Genomic DNA, 15,810 nt, shown 5'->3' with positions numbered 1-15,810 from the left:
AGCGCGCGCCTTATCGCCCCTCAGCTCCGCGGAGCCCGTGTCCCCACCACAAGTGCCCCGGGAACCTTTTGAGCACACCCTTCCCCAGAGAGTGTGGAGGGCCAGGCTCCATCCCTGATGCTGCCGTAAGGTGTGGCCCCCACGAAGAGGGGACCCAGCATCCCAGAGCCGGGACACAGGACGGTTGATTCGGTCAGCATCTCCCCCCAGCAAACCAGATGCCGGTGTGCCTCACGCACCCCTAGTTCCCAGAGCTGAGAGCGGCTTAGTGCAGAGGCTTCCCTGGCGGTCCAGGGGCCCCCCTGGGGCTGAAGGCCACCCTCCACCTCCCTCCCCAAGTTCACTGCTTGCCGTCCTCAGTGGGCCTGGCCGAAATGATTAAGATCCATTATTTCAAGATCTGCTGTTTGTTTTTATAACTCTGTATAGTCACACAGCACAAGAATTCTCCAGTCCTTGAGCCATCTCGTCGAGTTATATATATATAAATACATTCCACCCGGCAATATTATACGATAAATACTGGAACAGATTGTGCTGTAACACGCTTAGGTTGAGAAAAGGAAAGATGTGTGGCTTTTTCAAGGGTAAAAGAGAACTTCTCTGAAGTATCTGTGCCCGCTGGGTGCAGAGTGAAATCCAGAGAAGGGTGTGGCCCGGCAGCCCTTATCAGAGTGCGAGGGGAGGCAGGACACAGGCCAGCGCTTCCTGGTAGGGTGGGTACGAGCCCTACTGAGAATCGCACTGGGCCTGCCAAGGGCACCCTGTGGCTGTTCTACGTGTAGGGCGCCCAGGGCCGCCTGGCCGGAAGGACTGGGTTCTCAGCGGGGAGGGAAGCTGCGGGCGCTGGGGGTCCCTCAGACCTGGCTGGGTCACCTGTTCCTCCTGAGGCCAGCTGGACAGTCCAGGTGACTGCAGCCATTGCCCTCTCTCCAGGCCTGGACACCTGTCAGACCAGCCTGGCCCCCAGGGCACCCCGTGGTACCTGGTCCCCACAGCCATGGTGTGCAAGGCTGCCGTGTTTGGGGAAGGGGTGGGAGCAGCTTCCTCTGCAGGGGGTGAGGGGCCTTACACCTTGGAAGGAACCTGCTGTAGATGGATGCCCGTGTCTCCTCACAGCCGCCCCCTATCCCCCAGGTCCCGTCACCGCGAGAGCAGCACAGTGGACTCAGGACCCAGCTTCCTCAGCATCATCTCCCATCTGTCCCCTCTCCACCTGAGCTCAGGGCCTCGTGTCTCCCCCAGTGGGGAAGATGCAGAGCTGGCTGGACTCTGTGGGGCCTGGGGTGGGCAGCGGGAGCTCTTGGCTCCCAGGAAGCCTCTGCTTTATCTGTTCAGATGGGTGGGCAGGGCCTGCTCGTCTCTGATCTGCAAAGATATTCTAGATCTTTCCTTTGGTGGGTGGATCCCCACAGTGAGTCAGAGCCTCGGAGGGGATGGGAAGAGGGACCACTCTAGGACAGGCTTGGGGAGGGGGGTGGGCTCTGAAAAGGCCATCTGTGAGGTGAACTTAGGAGTTATCTTGAGCATGTTAATCCTCACCATCCCCCCATAAGCCCCTTTCTAGTGTTGCTCTGGTTTCTGAGGCTGCTGTGCCAAGGGGCCGTGAGACTCCAGTCCTGTGGTCACTGCAAGAGGTCCAGGCCAAAGGCACCCTGGGGGAAGGGTGGGTGGGGACCGGGACCCCCACCCTATGGGGCGTCCGGGCAGGTGACCAGCCTCTCCCCTCCTGCTGGCGTGCTGGTGCCCACAACACTAAAAACGATGGGAAGGATGGGGCTGGGCCAAGGCAGAGGCAGAGGCTGGCTGGGCAGGCGCCCTGCAGGCCAGAGGGGAGCCGGCCCGCAGCCAGGAACAGAGCAAGTACTCCTGGCGCCGAGCCCCACCAGAGACGTGTGCCGAGGGACAGCCCAACGGGGCTCTTCTCCTTTTGGAAGACGCCATCCTGCAATTGCTCCTGTTCTGGGACAGTTTGCACGTCCCCTCTCTGGGCTGCAGTGGTTGGCCGTCTCCGGCTGAAGTGCAGTGGCCACGGTGGGCAGTTCCAGTGGGCCGCCTCCTGCATGTGGCCTCCGCCACTCCGCACTGCCCCCACTTCTGTTGGCCGCGAGAGGAAGGGCCTGGCCTGGCCGCTCACACGCCGAGGAGGACAGCGCTGAAGTGGGAGCCACTGCGCACCGTGAGTGGGGAGCCACTGGCGTTGTCCTAGGAACACGGAGGTGTACTGTCCTGTCTGTGGAGAGGGTCGGGGTCGGCCTGGGGCCCGCGGCTGCGGCCCGCGGCTGAGCAGACCACTGCCCCAGGCCCGCTCCGGTTCAGAGCCCCAACAGCTGCTCTGCTGCACGGGGTGGGACCCTGTCAGTTCTCCAAAGCGCTGAGGGTGGCCCTTCCCCACAAGCTGGCCACCAGCCGCCGAGCGGAGCCGTCGCGGGCCGGTCCCCGGGCCTGCTCCCGGCGTGGTCCACGCACCTGCGGTGTCCCGTTCCCCGAGAGCTCCCAGAAATGCAGAATCCCACCCACCTTCTGCATCTCAGGGCCTCCGGTGGACCACGTGGCACCCAGCAGTGCCCGGGACCAGACCCCTGGACGCCTCCCGGCAGCCTGGCTCCAGTTCCGCGGGTGAACTACCTAAACTTTCTGCGCCTTCATTCCCTTATTTGGAAGCACTGTACGCCAACCGTACTTGAACGATGAACTTTTTTTTAGAAGAAGCGAACAGAGGAAAACTGGTACTACTGACCTTAAAACGCCATGATAACTAAGATCATTTACGTAAAGAGCTTAGAGCGGGGCCCGGCATACTGTTATTTAAGGGCCAGCTGTGATTCAGGACGGCTGCCCTTGAGTGTTTTCTTTTTTAATCCCACCTTCACATCAGTTTCTCCATCACTTGCCAGAAGCCCCACACCCCCACCCCACCCCATGCCAGAAAGAGACTGTCGGGTAGGGTTCTGTGCAGAGAGGATGCCTCCTACTTCCCATAGCCTCAACAGGCCCAGGGTGTCAGGACCCCAGCCCGAGGGTGCGGAACCGACCCCAGTTCCCTCCGGCCCCCATCCCAACGCGGAGCCCTGTCCTCTGTGGGATGATCGGCAGGTCTGAAGACCACTGACAGCAGCAGAGCAACTGCTGGCGGGAAGACAGGCCCAGGGCTTGGGGGAAGGGACCTGGAGGTGGCCCTGCTCTGCCCAAACTGGCGACCTTGCCCAGGCCTGGAGTCTGAGTCTGCTCCCAGAGATCCTCCTCCCTTCCTGCTCACCCCACAGCCAAGCCTGCCCCACGCACCTGCAGGTACAGAACGCCATTTACCGAGATGGTGAAGAGCTCACTGCTGCTCTCCAGGCCCATGACAGCCTCCAGGGAGCTGCGGCCAAAACAGCGCATCAGCCCACACCCCCTGAGACCCCACCAACCTCACCCACAAATCACCCCAGCAACCAACAGCGGCCCAGCTAGGTGCAGTGGTAACAGCTGTCCTGGCCAGGTCTTCTGGTGGAGAGTGGCATCTGAACTCCCCAAGAGGAGTCGGGACAGCCTCCACAGGGCCAAAGGGGTTCTGGGGGTGCCCGGAAAAGCAAGGCTGGGTCCAGGCCAGGGGCTGAAAAGTCCTGGATCTGCTGGAAACCAGACACAGGCTGGTGCAGCTGGAGTGGGGCCGGGTGGCAGCAGTTGACGCTAAGAAGTGGGCTCAGGCCAATCTGTGGAAGCCTTCCAAAGCAGCGTAAGAAGTTCTGAACTTCGTTCCCTTCTACAGCTGTGCTGGGGCGCCTGCCCTGTGCCTGGGCTCTTGGGGGGGGGGGTGCTGGGGGTTCAGGGGAGCAGCCCCCAAGCTCCTGCCCTGTGCCTGGGCTCTGGGGGGGTGCTGGGGGTTCAGGGAGCAGCCCCTGCCCTCGGGCCCCAGGTGCAAGGAAAGTTCACCGCAGGAGAGGGCTGGGCGGTGGGCAGCACAGTGTGGGGGAGCAGCCCCCTGTGCCCTGCGGGGAGCTCCCGCTGCTGGGGACACAGGCAGACTGGGAGGCCTTCCTGGAGCCAGGGGTGGGGCTCGGTAGGGGTCGACATGGAGGGTGGGGGCGAGTCTGGTGCCGGGGTCCCCGCCCCCCCGCGCCCACTCACGCGTTTTGCTGGCACCGGGACTGGATGCAGATGAGCAGGCGCAGGCGGTCCCGGGGGCGCGGCGGCCCCCGCCTGGGCTGCTCGGCGAGCACTGCGGGGAGGGGGGCGGTCACGGGCCGAGCCTGGGGGTGCCGCGCCCCGCCCGCCCCCGCCCCCGCCCCCGCCCCCGCCCAGGGCCTCACCCGCGTGCAGCGTGGCAGCGAGTGCGTAGAAGCCGGCGACGGGCGCCGTGTACTGGCCGCTGGTCAGGTTCAGGCCGGGGCCGCGGCGGAAGGCGCCCTCGGCGTCGGGCTGCGGGGCGCGCGGGGGTCAGCGGGGGGGGGGGTCAGCCCGGGGGGGGGGTCAGCCCGGGGGGCGTCAGTCCAGGTGGGGGGAGGTCAGGGGGAGGTCACCCGGGGGGGGGGTCAGCCGCTCCTCTTGCCCTTGGCGCTCTGACCACCGGGGGGCGTCGGTCCAGGTGGGGGGAGGTCAGGGGGGGTCAGCCCGGGGGGGGAGTCAGCGGGGAGGGCCGCCCGCCCCGCGCCCCCGACTCACCAGGTAGTAGCCGCCCAGCTCGTGCAGCGCCCGCCGCTCCACCGACGCGTCCCGCCGCAGGCGACCGTGGAAGGCGGCCTCGACGCGCGGCGCCCGCGGGCCCGGGGCCAGGGGTGCAGCCAGCAGCGCCAGCACGCCCGCCGCCCCCGCCGCCCCCGCCGCCCCCGCCTCGTCGTCCTCCCGGGCGGTGGCCGCGTCCGCGTCCTCGGCGGGGCCGCGCGTGCAGGGCTCGGGGGCCGGGCGCTCCCGCTGCCGCACGGCTCCTGGCACAGAGCGAGCAGTGGCCCCCCCGCCCGCCCGCCCCCACCGTGCCCTCCCGCGGCCCCTCGCACCCCCAGTGCCCTCCCCCGCCTCCCCGCACCTGCCCCTTGCCGGGAACCCAACCTGCCGAGTGCTGGCAGCCCCCTCCGCCGGGATCCGGGGATCCGCGGACACCCCCTGCGCCGCAGGGCCCGTGGGAACAGCGTCCCGAGCCCGCAGCCGCTCCTCTTGCCCTTGGCGCTCTGACCACCGGGAAGCTCGGTGCCCGGGGCCGCCTCACCCCGCCGGCCTCCCCAGCTTCCCCCCGGCGCTGCTCCTGCCACACTACTGTCCCCGCAGCGCCATCGGCAGTGCCATCGGCAGCCCTGGCCGCCCGGCAAGGCAGCTGGAGGCTGGAATAAGTTTAAGTGAAGGGTGCGCCGAACTGAAGAGGGAAAAGGCTCTAATTCCCATAATGAAGTGAGCCCTGGTGAGTACAGTGACCACCACTCGGCAGCGGGCCGCCTGCAGGGCCACCTCCGGGCCACGACAGCCCTCACCGCAGCCTGGGCTGCACCTGTGCTGCCCGGGACTCTACCCTTCCTGCCTCCCATGGGGCTCTGGGCCAGCGGCTGACACCTGCTGTAGGAACAGGCAGGGACACAGGGGAACTCGTGTCACCTGGGGTGAGCCTCAGATCCCCATATGGTTTGTGATCAGAGGACCACTTTGCAAGGTGAAGGACCTCTGATCCTCCCTGACGGTCCTCACTCAGTGGGGGTGGGGTCCAGGTGTCCTGGCCTTGCCCGGGCCCACCTGAGTCCCAGGGGCATGGGCGCTGGTCCCCAAGCACCCACTGAACACTGAGTGGCCAAGTCCAGCTTCCTCTGCAGAGCCTCCTCCTTGCGCCGCTCCTGCCCACCCCGCCTCTGACCCTCGGCCTCACCTGCGCGGGCTGTGGGACTATCTAGCCACCCCGGCTCCTCCCGGACACCGTCCCGGCCCACTCACGCAGGCGGTGTGTGCGCCCGCCCCCTACCTTTCAGCAGCAGCTGGAACTCCTTCAGCAGCACCTCCCGGGGAATGATGGGGCCAGGGGGGCCTTGGGGCCCAGGGGGGCCTGGGGGCCCCGGCAGGCCAAGCTGAAAAGGAACCTCAGCAGGCTCAGAGGACGTCTGAGCAGGTAGGCGGGGGACCACTGGGACCTCTCCACGAGTTCTCACCACTCAGGCAGGCAGGAGGGGATCCTGCTTTGACCTGGGGGTGAAGGTCAGCCTCCCGGCCTCCGACTCCCCTGAGAAGGCAGTGAGGCTGCGCTTTGGAAGCCGTGGGCTCTGAGTGTGAAGACGGGGATTGTGGGGCCTCTGGGGGTGGGGCCCCAAGAACCACAAATGGGGACACAGAGGGGTTCCTGGGTGGAGGGAGAGGGGGACATTGCCGGTCAGCCAACAGCAAGTGAGTCCCCTGCAGGGGAGAGCACCCTGGCTTAGCTTGGGGTGGGGCCAGGTGGTTCCAAGGGGTGACAGGGAGGCGAGGCCACAGTGACAGCCCGGCAGCCCACCCACCTCAGGCCCAGAGCCCAGCACCCCAGCACTGGGGTAGACCCGGGACAGGGCAATGCCAGTCCTGGGTGGGTAGAGAAGCCCAAACCCAGTGTGAGTGACACGGCCCTGGCCCAGAGCCCCCCACCCCTGGGGACAAGGAAGGGGCAGACATCAGGAGCTGGTGGCAGGTTTCGGGCTAGCTGAACGACAGTGGGGACCCCACAGCCTCCAGGGCCCCTGAGGCTCCCCACCTCCCCAGGCAGACGGTGTGTTGCTCTAGCCCAGCTGCAATCCCCGGCTTGGTCCCGGACTCCCCTCCCAGGTCAGCCCAGGCCCCCCTCGCTAGGATGCAGAGGGAAGAGAAGGGGGTAGCTAATGGGGCTGTCACCTCACAGCTCTCTAGGGGTGCGGGGAAAATGTAGGAACAACTGTCAAACTCAGGGTCGTCTGGTCCCCCAGCCTGGCACTTTCCGTGCTCTCTGACCCCAGGCCAAGGGGGAGGGTCCGTCCTCACTGGCCATGCTCAGGGTGCTCCCGCGGAGCTGGTGCAGGGTGCTCGGGGGTGATGGTGGCAGGCTGGGGGCGCCGGGGGGCCCGCAGGTGGAGGCCCCTCGCTTGTCCCCGGAGACGCACACGCACACGCTGCTGGGGGCTCTTGTGCTCACCTTCAGCTTCCTGGCCTTGCCTCTCCCTCCCCTCTTGCCGTTGACGCCTTTGTCACTCTGCCTGATGAAGAGCATCCAGGCGTCCCTGGGGTCGAAGTTGTGCGTCCCGTCGGTGGCAGGCTCCTGGAACACAGCCGGCCCTCGGGTCGGTTCGCCTCCCCCGCTGGGTGCCCGCCACGCAGATGGAGCTTTGCAGGCCGTCAGGGCGCAGGACGGGCCTCGGGCCCTTGTCCTGGTCCATGGCGGCGCCCTCCAAGCTGGCACAGCCCCCCCGCCGGCCCGTGCTTCCCTCCCTCCTGGCACACGGAGGACGACGACCAGGCCACACGACAGCCTGGGCACTGCGAGAAGACAACTTCCTGGCGCTTTGTGGGGTGCAGGAAGGTGGGTGTGGAGCCTGGTAGCAGGTGGGAGCCCTGGCCCCGCTGGGCCCCCAGCCCCCTCTCCCTGGGACAATGACCGAGAGGATGGGACCACAGACTCACGAGTGCAGGGGAGGGGGCGGTGAGACCACGAGGGCCCGTGCGGCCCATTTTGGCCCTCGGGGCGGCTGCAGCTTGCAGGTCGAGGCGGTTAGAGGCCCGGAGGCTCAAGGCCCCTGCACGGGGTGCCACACCACCCGGCTCCCTCAGGCCTCCTAAACAACGGCAGTGATGATTCTAGAAATATCCATTGCCCTGCATGCGGCATTCTGACCAGTCCTGGCTCCGAGGAAGATTCCAGGATGTGCCTTGCAGGGAGAGGCCATGGCCCATGAGGCAGTGGGCCTCAGGCGTTCTGGGCTCCGGGCAAGGAGGGCTCAGGTGAGGCCACGAGCAGCAGCGCAGGTGGCAATGGAGCCCAGGGTTTTGGAGGCGGCCAGGACCCTTGGTCAGCGCCCGAGCCAGTGGTCTCCCGGCCGCCCTGCGGGACCGGCGTGCCACGGTGGGGAGGCGGGGCCCTCCCTGTCGGAGGAGCCTGGGGCTGCACAGAGAGAGGCCTCAGGGTGCCCAGGGCCTCCCCACTGCCAGGTGCGGCCCTGCTCGCCGCTCACCGAGGACACAGGACTGGATTGCACCTTCCGGCCCCGCTCTGCCTTCCGTGGGAACACACGCCAGGAGCATCCCACACAGGCCGGAGCGGCGTGCCTGGCTGACCCTGCCAGTGGGGCCGGTGGATCCCAGCTGGACTCAGACCCCAGGTTGGTGCGGGGGTGGGGGGGCAGTGCGTGGAAACAGGTGGAGCCCTGTCAGCCTGGGGCCCCAGGAGACAGGCCTGTGGCAGTGTGGGTGGGTGTTGGGCAGCTGCCCTGGGCACCCCCGCCCCTGCCGAGGTCTCCAGCCTTGAGGGGCTCTCAGAAAGGAGGTGGGGAGCCCCTGCCACCACGTTGTCCCCCAGAGAGAGACCATGGCCAGAACCCCTCCCAGAAGCACAGGGGGCCCCCTGCTTCCTGGTGACCATGTCCTGACATCTGGCCGCCCTCCTCCAGAAGGTGTGGCCAATTGTCTGGGTGGGGTTGCCTTCCCTGGCTTCCAGGGGTGGGGGGCACGACTTGGGGAGTCTCCCTGAGGGGACGCCCCTGCCGCCCTCACCCTCATCAGAGGAGGTGTCCAGGTGTCAGCGGAAGCCCAGCGGGGGCCTGCACTTGGCACTGCCTGCAAGCTCTTGGGGACACGCTGAACCAGACCGTCTCCCCGAGGGCCCTGTCCCCTCTGGGTCTGCAAGGCCTGCCCACACCGGGGCCCCTCTGAAGCACCCCCAACGTCCCCACCTGACCACTCTGCCCTGCCCTCGAAGGAAGAACGGGGCGCAGCTGAAGATCACCCCTCCAAGGTCAGAAGTCACACGTCCCTGGGGCCCCGCACAGGCCCCCGCGCTCCCGGACCCAGAGGGAGGCTCTCTGGGGGTCTGTTTTCCCGGGAGAACTTCACCTAATAGGTTCGGGGAAGGGTGGGCCCTAATTTGCTGCGCCTTTACAAGCCGTGCTTCCCAATCTCCCGAGAATGCAGCTAAGTGGGCTTTCCTGCCGGGCCCCTTCCTTCCGTGCGCCCATCAGAGGGGCCCGAAGGCTGCTCCCGGGCGCAGACCCACCGGAGCCGGCCAGGTGCAGGCTGCGGGGCGGGTCCCGGGCCCAGGCGGCGGCCGCGGCGTCTTACCGGCGGCCCGGAGGGCGGCCCCGCGAGGCTGTGCCCGGGGCCTGCGGGCGGCTGGTTCGCGTTCCCGGGGCGCGGCTCTCGGCGGGCGCGGCGGGGCTCCGGGGCAGGGGAGCCGAGGCCCGGGGCGGCGGCGGCGGCCAGCAGGGCGGCCCAGGCGAGCAGCAGGCGGGCCCCGGCGGGGCGGCGGGCGCGGGCCATGCGGGCGGCGGGCGCGGGATGCGGGGCGCGGGGCGCGGGCGCGGGGCGGGCGTGGGAGCCGCTGGGCTCCCTCCGCGCCTTATAACGCGCTCGAATCCCCCGCCTCGCCCGCCGCCGCTCGGCCCCGCGCCCCCTGGCGGCCCCGGTGCGCGCTCGCGGTCGCTGGGCGGGGTGTGCGCGGGGGCGGGGGGGGGGACGTGTCCGCCTCTGCCCGTGTGCGCGCGTGTGTGCGTGTGTGCAAACGTGTCTGTCTCTGTGCGCGTGTGCGCTCGTGCAAACGTGTCCGCCTCTGCCCGTGTGCGTGTGCCCCTGTGTGCGCGTGCAAACGTGTCTGCCTCTGTGCTCGTGTGCTCGTGTGTGCGCGCGCGTGTGTGTGCCTGGGTATGTGGGGGGGGGGAGGCGCGGCCGCGAGGCGGGGCTGCGGGCCGGGTGCAGGGCGGGCGCGGGGCGGGGGTGCGGGTGCGGGTTCGAGGAGGGACCACGGGGCGAACTGGGGCGCGGGAGGCAAGGGCTGGGGGCCGGTGGCGTTGGCCGGAGCGCCCCGTCCTGCGGAGGGGCCTGCGCACCGCGTCCAGCTCTTCCCCGGAGAGCCTGGACCCCCCCTGCCCTCTTGACACCCCTTCCTCTAGGGGGAGCCGGTGGCCTCGGTCCTCTGAGCCCGGGGGCATCCCTTCTCCCCCCGTGGGGTCTGCTCTGCCGCCTGGGGGGACCATGAGGCTTATCCTGGTGGCACCTGTGAGGTCCAGGTGTCGGCAACACAGGTTTATGTGGTTTTTTAACAGATTTTACTTATTTATTCATGAGGGACTCAGAGAGGCAGAGAAACAGGCAGAGGGAGACACAGGCTCCACGCAGGGAGCCCGACGCAGGACTCGATCCTGGGACCCCGGGATCATGCCCTGAGCCCCCCCCCCCCGGCTGCCCCGACAACACAGGTCTAGTAGCTGGGAGCAGGAACACACTCCAAGACCCCCCACCCCGGCGCCTCTCCCCCGCGGGGCCCCCTCCGTCCCCGGCTGCCCACTCCGCAGGGAGGCCTGGGGGGCCCCACGCTCAGAGCCGGCTGTCCTTCCCCGTCCCCGCGCAGACACAGCCCTCCCGGCAGGGCCCGGGCTTGGAGGACTGAGCGCCCTGGTGACCTGGCCAGGTGGGGGCTGGACCCCGCTGGCCTAGGGGGACCAGGTCCTGCAGGCCTGAACCGCGGGCCCCTCCCTGTCAGGAGCCAGCCCCCTCGCCCCTCTGGGCTGCTTGCCTAGCGGTGCCCACTGCCTTCCTGTCTCCCCGGGGAAGGCACGAGGGCAGCACAGGGGCCTCCCCCACCAAGAGAGGGCAACACCACATAGTTTGTTCGGGGGGGGGCAGCTGAGGAGTGCACCTGCCAGGGGTCTGCCTCCCACACCAAGAGATGATTTCCCCCTCTTGGGAAGGCAGGAGGCCTCCCCCTGTCCTATTTGGGAGTGTGGCACGGAGGACTGAAAGCAGGTGGTGCCCTCCCTAGGCTGGGGGACGGCGGGTAGACCTCCGGAACCCCCACTCATGCACCCCCACTCCGTGGCTGCCGTCTGTGCCAGACGGGGCGCAGGTGTGGGGGACACAGGAAATATTTCATGCTTTACATAAAGCCTGGTATTCGGTGTTCATTATTCTGTGACTCTGCCTCTTTTCCAGTAGGAGGTGAGTATGGTGATAAAATTGGGGTTTTCTTCTTTCCCTTTTTTTTTTTTGGCGGGAGGAGTCTTGCCCCAAGGGGCAGTGTGTGTCCTACAGACTTATCTGTGGCGAGGTCTTTTGGAGGCAAGGCTGCAGCAGAGAAGTTCTGTCTGTATCTTGAAAAAAAATTTTTTTTTAAATTATCAGTAGAAGGGGGACACCTGGGTGGCTCAGCGGTTGAGCCTCTGCCTTTGGCTCAGGGCGTGACCCCAGGGTCCCGGGATCGAGTCCCGCGTTGGGCTCCCTGCTTCTCCCTCAGCCTGTGTCTCTGCCCCTCTCTGTGTGTCTCTCATGAACGAATAAATAAAATACTAAAAAAATCATCAGTAGAAGGAAACGATCTGGGATTCATCTGGAAACTGCAGATCCCCAAGAAGACGTTTGGTGAACACCGGCTTCTGTCACAGGCTCTCAACAAAATACACGAGCTTCTTTCATCTGCAGACATTCGGCAGCTTTGTTCCTGGTAAGGAATCAAATCCGCGGTTGTAAAGCCTTCGAAGGACCAGGGATTTCTCGGGTGGGTTCTCATCTCTGGTCCCACGGGGAACGTCTGTTAAGAAGCTGGGTGTGGAGCACTTTGCAATGACACGTCTGTGCCGGGACACGGGCCTCCGCGTTTTCACTATTAACGTTTTGTTCAGTTTCATTTATTCGGTAAGACTTTATCTGGGGCTGTAGGACGCCAAGTGTGGGGTGTGTTGTCGCTGCCGATCTGCTGGTGGAGAGAGGCTCCTGGCCCCAGGAGATGCAGCTTGTGAACGGTCACTGCGCGTTTCTGAAAAAGCACGTCCACACCCAGCACCTCTCCCGCTGTTCCCGGGCCACGCCGACTAGCCCGGCGAGGCGGGGGCTTGCGCAGGGACACACAGCCCGGGCTCGGGGCCAGGCCCAGGCCCCCTTGCCCCTGGGCATGGCCACATCTCCACAGCCAGAAGTCTTGCCCATTCTGGTCCTTCCTAGTCTAGGGGGTGGGGAGGATGAGCTCCACGGTGAGCTGGAAGGTTACGGGTGAAACTGCGGCCCGGACTTTTCCCTAAGGCCAGCAGGTCCCTGTGGTGCAGGGTGCCCTTGGGCTGTGGCTGTGGGGACAGGCCAGGGGAACACAGGTGGCTGGCCGCTCCTGAACCCAGCGGGCTCACCCACAAAGCGCCCCAGCCATGGGGGCAGCCCTACATGGTGGGAGGAAAGAGGCTTCTCTTGGGGGCCACTTTCAAGGCCTGGCTCTGCCTCGCAGCTGATGGTGGCCAGTCTGTCCCAGAACTCCTAGGAGGCTTTTTTCTAGTTTCCTTGCCTGAGAGCTGGGATCCACGCACACGTGCCCCCAGGGGCTGCTCTAGGGTGAGCCGAGGTCACAGTGGGCGCTGCGTGGGGCCATGGTGGAGGCCTGCTTGCCTTCTAGGCTGCCTAAGTGGGGAAGGTCCCTGGCCTCAGGCCATCACACCATGTCACGGGGGAGCAGGGAGGGACTGCCCTCAGGGCCACGTGAAGACAGAGGTTCCAGGCCTGGCCATGTGGCAGAGCAGGATGGGGGCACAGGGCAGACCGCCCCAGCAGTGGGTCTGCTCGGCACACCTGGTTCCTGCTTGGCCATCTAGAGCAACGGTCGTACTTGGTTTTGGAGGAGGCCTACCTGGGGCCTTTCGGCATTTGTCCCCCTGAGACTCAGTTTGCCGGTCTGTAGAGTGGGCATCGTGGCTGTTGCCCCTGAGCCTTTCCCTGGGTTCCCGCTGCTGAGGCGTGAGCCGGCCAAGCAAGACCAGGAGGCAGGTGCCCGGGGATGCTCACCCTCAGCGCAGAGGCCCGGCTGCTGCGGGCCCCCCTCTGGGGGCCGGCCTGGAATCTGTCAGCGGGGACACGGTGCGAGCCACCCTCAGGGCCAGATGCCATTTGGCCCAACCTACGCTGTGGAAAGGTGACGCTCAGGCTGTCACCTTTGGCAATACTGATGCCTTCTGGGAATGGAGGGATCCAGTTTGGGGCATGGGATCCTTAGGATGCTCCCGTGACTTCATTTCCCCCTCACGGTGGGGGCCCCAGCCCGCACGACGCCAGTTTGGAGGACAGGAGCTGTTGCTATGTGCAAACCAGTTATTTTCCCAAACAGTGAACAATCCCAGTGATGTCATGGGCCCTGCCGGAGGACCCAAATCAAATCGGTTCTGGTGCCGGTACAGGCTCCCATAAAGCTGTCCCGAGGTGATGATGCAGCCTGGCTCTGGGGCCGGGGCCTTCAGGTGGGGCTCCCTGCATGTTTCTGGGGTCACATTTCAAAACTGAAGTCCACCCGGAGGAGGGCGGGGCTTAGCAAAGAATCACACAGGTCAGGGACCAGCAGAAAACGGGTTCTGGTGGCACCAAGGCTGGTCCCCTGCAGCAGCGGTCCCCGGGGCCAGAGCGGGGGCAGCGTCTGGGGCTGAGGTCATAGAACCCAGGGTAGAAGTACCGGATGAGTGGCCACGGAAGGGGGCCCGGAGGGAGCCTGAGGCGGCCTCCCCCACGCGCCCTCATGCCTGGCTGAAACCTAATCCTCATTCTTGGGCCTGCCTGTCACGGCCTCAGCCCTGGCTTCCCATCCGGCTGCGGCACTCAAGCTGTTCCCACTCTTCTCTTTTCCTCCAAAGGAAGGACCTTTGCCGATGAAGTCATGGGAATAAAAGCTCCCTTTGCCCCGGAAAACAGTGGGAGCCTGAAGTCAACTTGTTGTGTGGCCTCTCAACGTCCAGGCAGGCGACCTTTCGCTGCTTCCTGGAACCTTCCGAACACATGACATCATCTAATTCTCAAATCGTGTGATTATCCCCATTGCACAGATGAGGAAACTGAGCCTGAGATCTTGGGACTGGCCCAGGTCACGCGTCCGGCCTTTGCAACTCGGAGTCAGCAGGCTCACGGGGTGAACAACGTTTACTCGTTCCTGCCGCGGGTCAGGGGGTGAGCCCCGCGCATCCCGGACAGGTCCGTGGGCAACTTCAGATCTGACAGGGGAAGAGCCTGCCCTGAAAAGCTCTGGGGCTGACTCAGCTTTGGGGAAGTCCTCCTGGCTCGTGGGGGGCTTATTCCAAACAGGAAATGACGTCCTCTGTGAAGATTCTCAGGGAAGCTCCCACTTCCTTCTTCAATTAATCAGCGTCGTGCTTGGCCGCCTCCCTGGGGTCCCAGGAGCAATCGGCCGTGCACGCAGCCACGGTAGCCACACCTCAGGCTGAGTGGCACCGGGGACCAAAGATGAATGACAAGGCCCCGGAGGAGTGGCCGTCCTTACCTTGTATGTGGCTGTGACCACCCCTCCCTCAGTCACAGATAGAGTCTTGGTCAAAACGCCTACTTCCCGCTCAGCCAACTGGTCGACCAACCAGCTAGAGCCGGGGAATGAACTGACTACGGTGAACTGTCGCCTGACCAGCTCGTTAATGACAGATACTTACCCGGGACTGTCAACTGCTTGCTTCCAGCAGTCACCGTCCCTGCCTAGTACAGGGAAGATGCTCAATAAGAAAAGGGTCTCGTGGGACGCCTGGGTGGCTCAGCGGTTGGGCGTGTGCCTTTGGCTCAGGGTGTGGTCCCAGTCCGGGGATCGAGTCCCTTCGGGGAGCCTGCTTCTGCCTCTGTCTCTGCCTCTCTGCGTCTCTCATGAATAAATAAATAAAATTAAAAAAAAAAAAAAGAAAAGAAAGAAAAGGGTCTCGTCTGGGAGGTACTAGGAAACCCAAGTCCAACGGGAATGGCTCAAAGCATCCTTGTGCCTGGCTCATCTGGGAGGCAGAGGGAGCGGAGCCTGAGCTGACTGCCTTGGGCCTGGCTCCTGAGGGCCCTGCGTGCCACTCTTCGCCCACCGAGCTCTGAGGTCTGCTGGGGGTGTCAGTTTACCCGACCATTGTGAGAAAGACAGCATCCGCCCGCCAGGCAGACGTGAGCTCTTTGGGGCTGGGCGGGTGGTCTCACCCCTGTGGGCCTGAGAGTTCGGTGGACTTTTGCACACGTTCCAAGGTTATACGTTTTCCTTTCTAGACTCCCACACTAGCTCCCAAACCAGGGGGCTTTGATAAGGGAAGAGGGTGGCTTGGCTCGCTCCACAGACATTCCCTGTGCAAATGTCCACGAGTATCTGTCTTCTGTGAGAATTCCCTGAGTGTCCAGTTAGTGTGGTAGAAATCTTCCATTTGCCCGTCCTGGTGCCCTGGCCACCCTTCACCTGCTCCCTGCCAATGGCCTGCTCTCTCCCTCTGATTCTGGTTGGGTCTGGCCAGCGGGAGCCACCAGCAGGGGACTGGGGGGCAGGAAAGAGTGAGGTTGGGGCATCTGCTCTGCTACATCGTCCCCACTGGGCCGCAGGTGACGGGGGCACAGGCTGTGTTCCTTTAGCAAAGGCCCCAGATCCTTGCACCCTCTCCCTCCAGCTCTCCGGAGGCTGTGGCCACTCCTTCCCACACAGAAGGGCAGGGGGCTGGTGACAGCTCCCCACTGTCGTTGGGTTCCCCACTGGGAGCCTCTTGAGCCCTGCTGAATTCTTGCCCCCCGCCCACACCTTGGAAGAGCCCCTTTGTTAGACTGTCCTCCGTTACTCAATTTCACGGGTCATCTGCTTCCTTCTGGGACCCCATAGGGTATGATGGGGCTGACCCGGGTGCCCCTGAATAGGGGCGGCTCAGCCGATCAGACGAGGGGCAG

The 15,810-nt window shown here is 65.1% G+C and overlaps 1 protein-coding gene and 2 long non-coding RNA genes across 6 annotated transcripts; 2 read left to right on the top strand and 1 right to left on the bottom strand.

Moving 5' to 3' along the window:
* Positions 1-388: 388 nt before the first annotated feature.
* Positions 389-9,429, bottom strand: ERFE (erythroferrone). Its single transcript, XM_038574352.1, is given in 9 exon segments — positions 389-2,205; positions 2,207-2,233; positions 3,286-3,364; positions 4,114-4,204; positions 4,296-4,404; positions 4,648-4,910; positions 5,927-6,029; positions 7,097-7,219; positions 9,232-9,429. Coding segments are annotated over 9 exon segments (1,065 nt in total). The 3' UTR covers positions 389-2,133.
* On the top strand, positions 1,820-2,791 carry LOC119865978. The gene is made up of 2 exons (XR_005378905.1): positions 1,820-2,179; positions 2,535-2,791. It is a non-coding gene; the product is annotated as an uncharacterized LOC119865978 (long non-coding RNA).
* Positions 5,262-14,770, top strand: LOC106557794. Of its 4 annotated transcripts, XR_005378903.1 has the most exons (6): positions 5,262-7,899; positions 8,107-8,276; positions 8,677-8,908; positions 11,467-11,605; positions 13,247-13,376; positions 13,764-14,770. It is a non-coding gene; the product is annotated as an uncharacterized LOC106557794 (long non-coding RNA). The 4 variants fall into 4 exon arrangements; XR_005378904.1 differs by having other exon boundaries at positions 5,262-8,276; positions 11,470-11,605; XR_005378902.1 differs by having other exon boundaries at positions 5,262-8,276.
* Positions 14,771-15,810: the final 1,040 nt, after the last annotated feature.

Source organism: Canis lupus, chromosome 25 (genome assembly GCF_011100685.1).
Source record: "Canis lupus familiaris isolate Mischka breed German Shepherd chromosome 25, alternate assembly UU_Cfam_GSD_1.0, whole genome shotgun sequence".
NCBI lineage: Eukaryota > Metazoa > Chordata > Mammalia > Carnivora > Canidae > Canis > Canis lupus.
The sequence above is the reverse complement of the archived record's forward strand: the minus strand, read 5'-3'. Positions and strand labels throughout refer to the sequence as shown.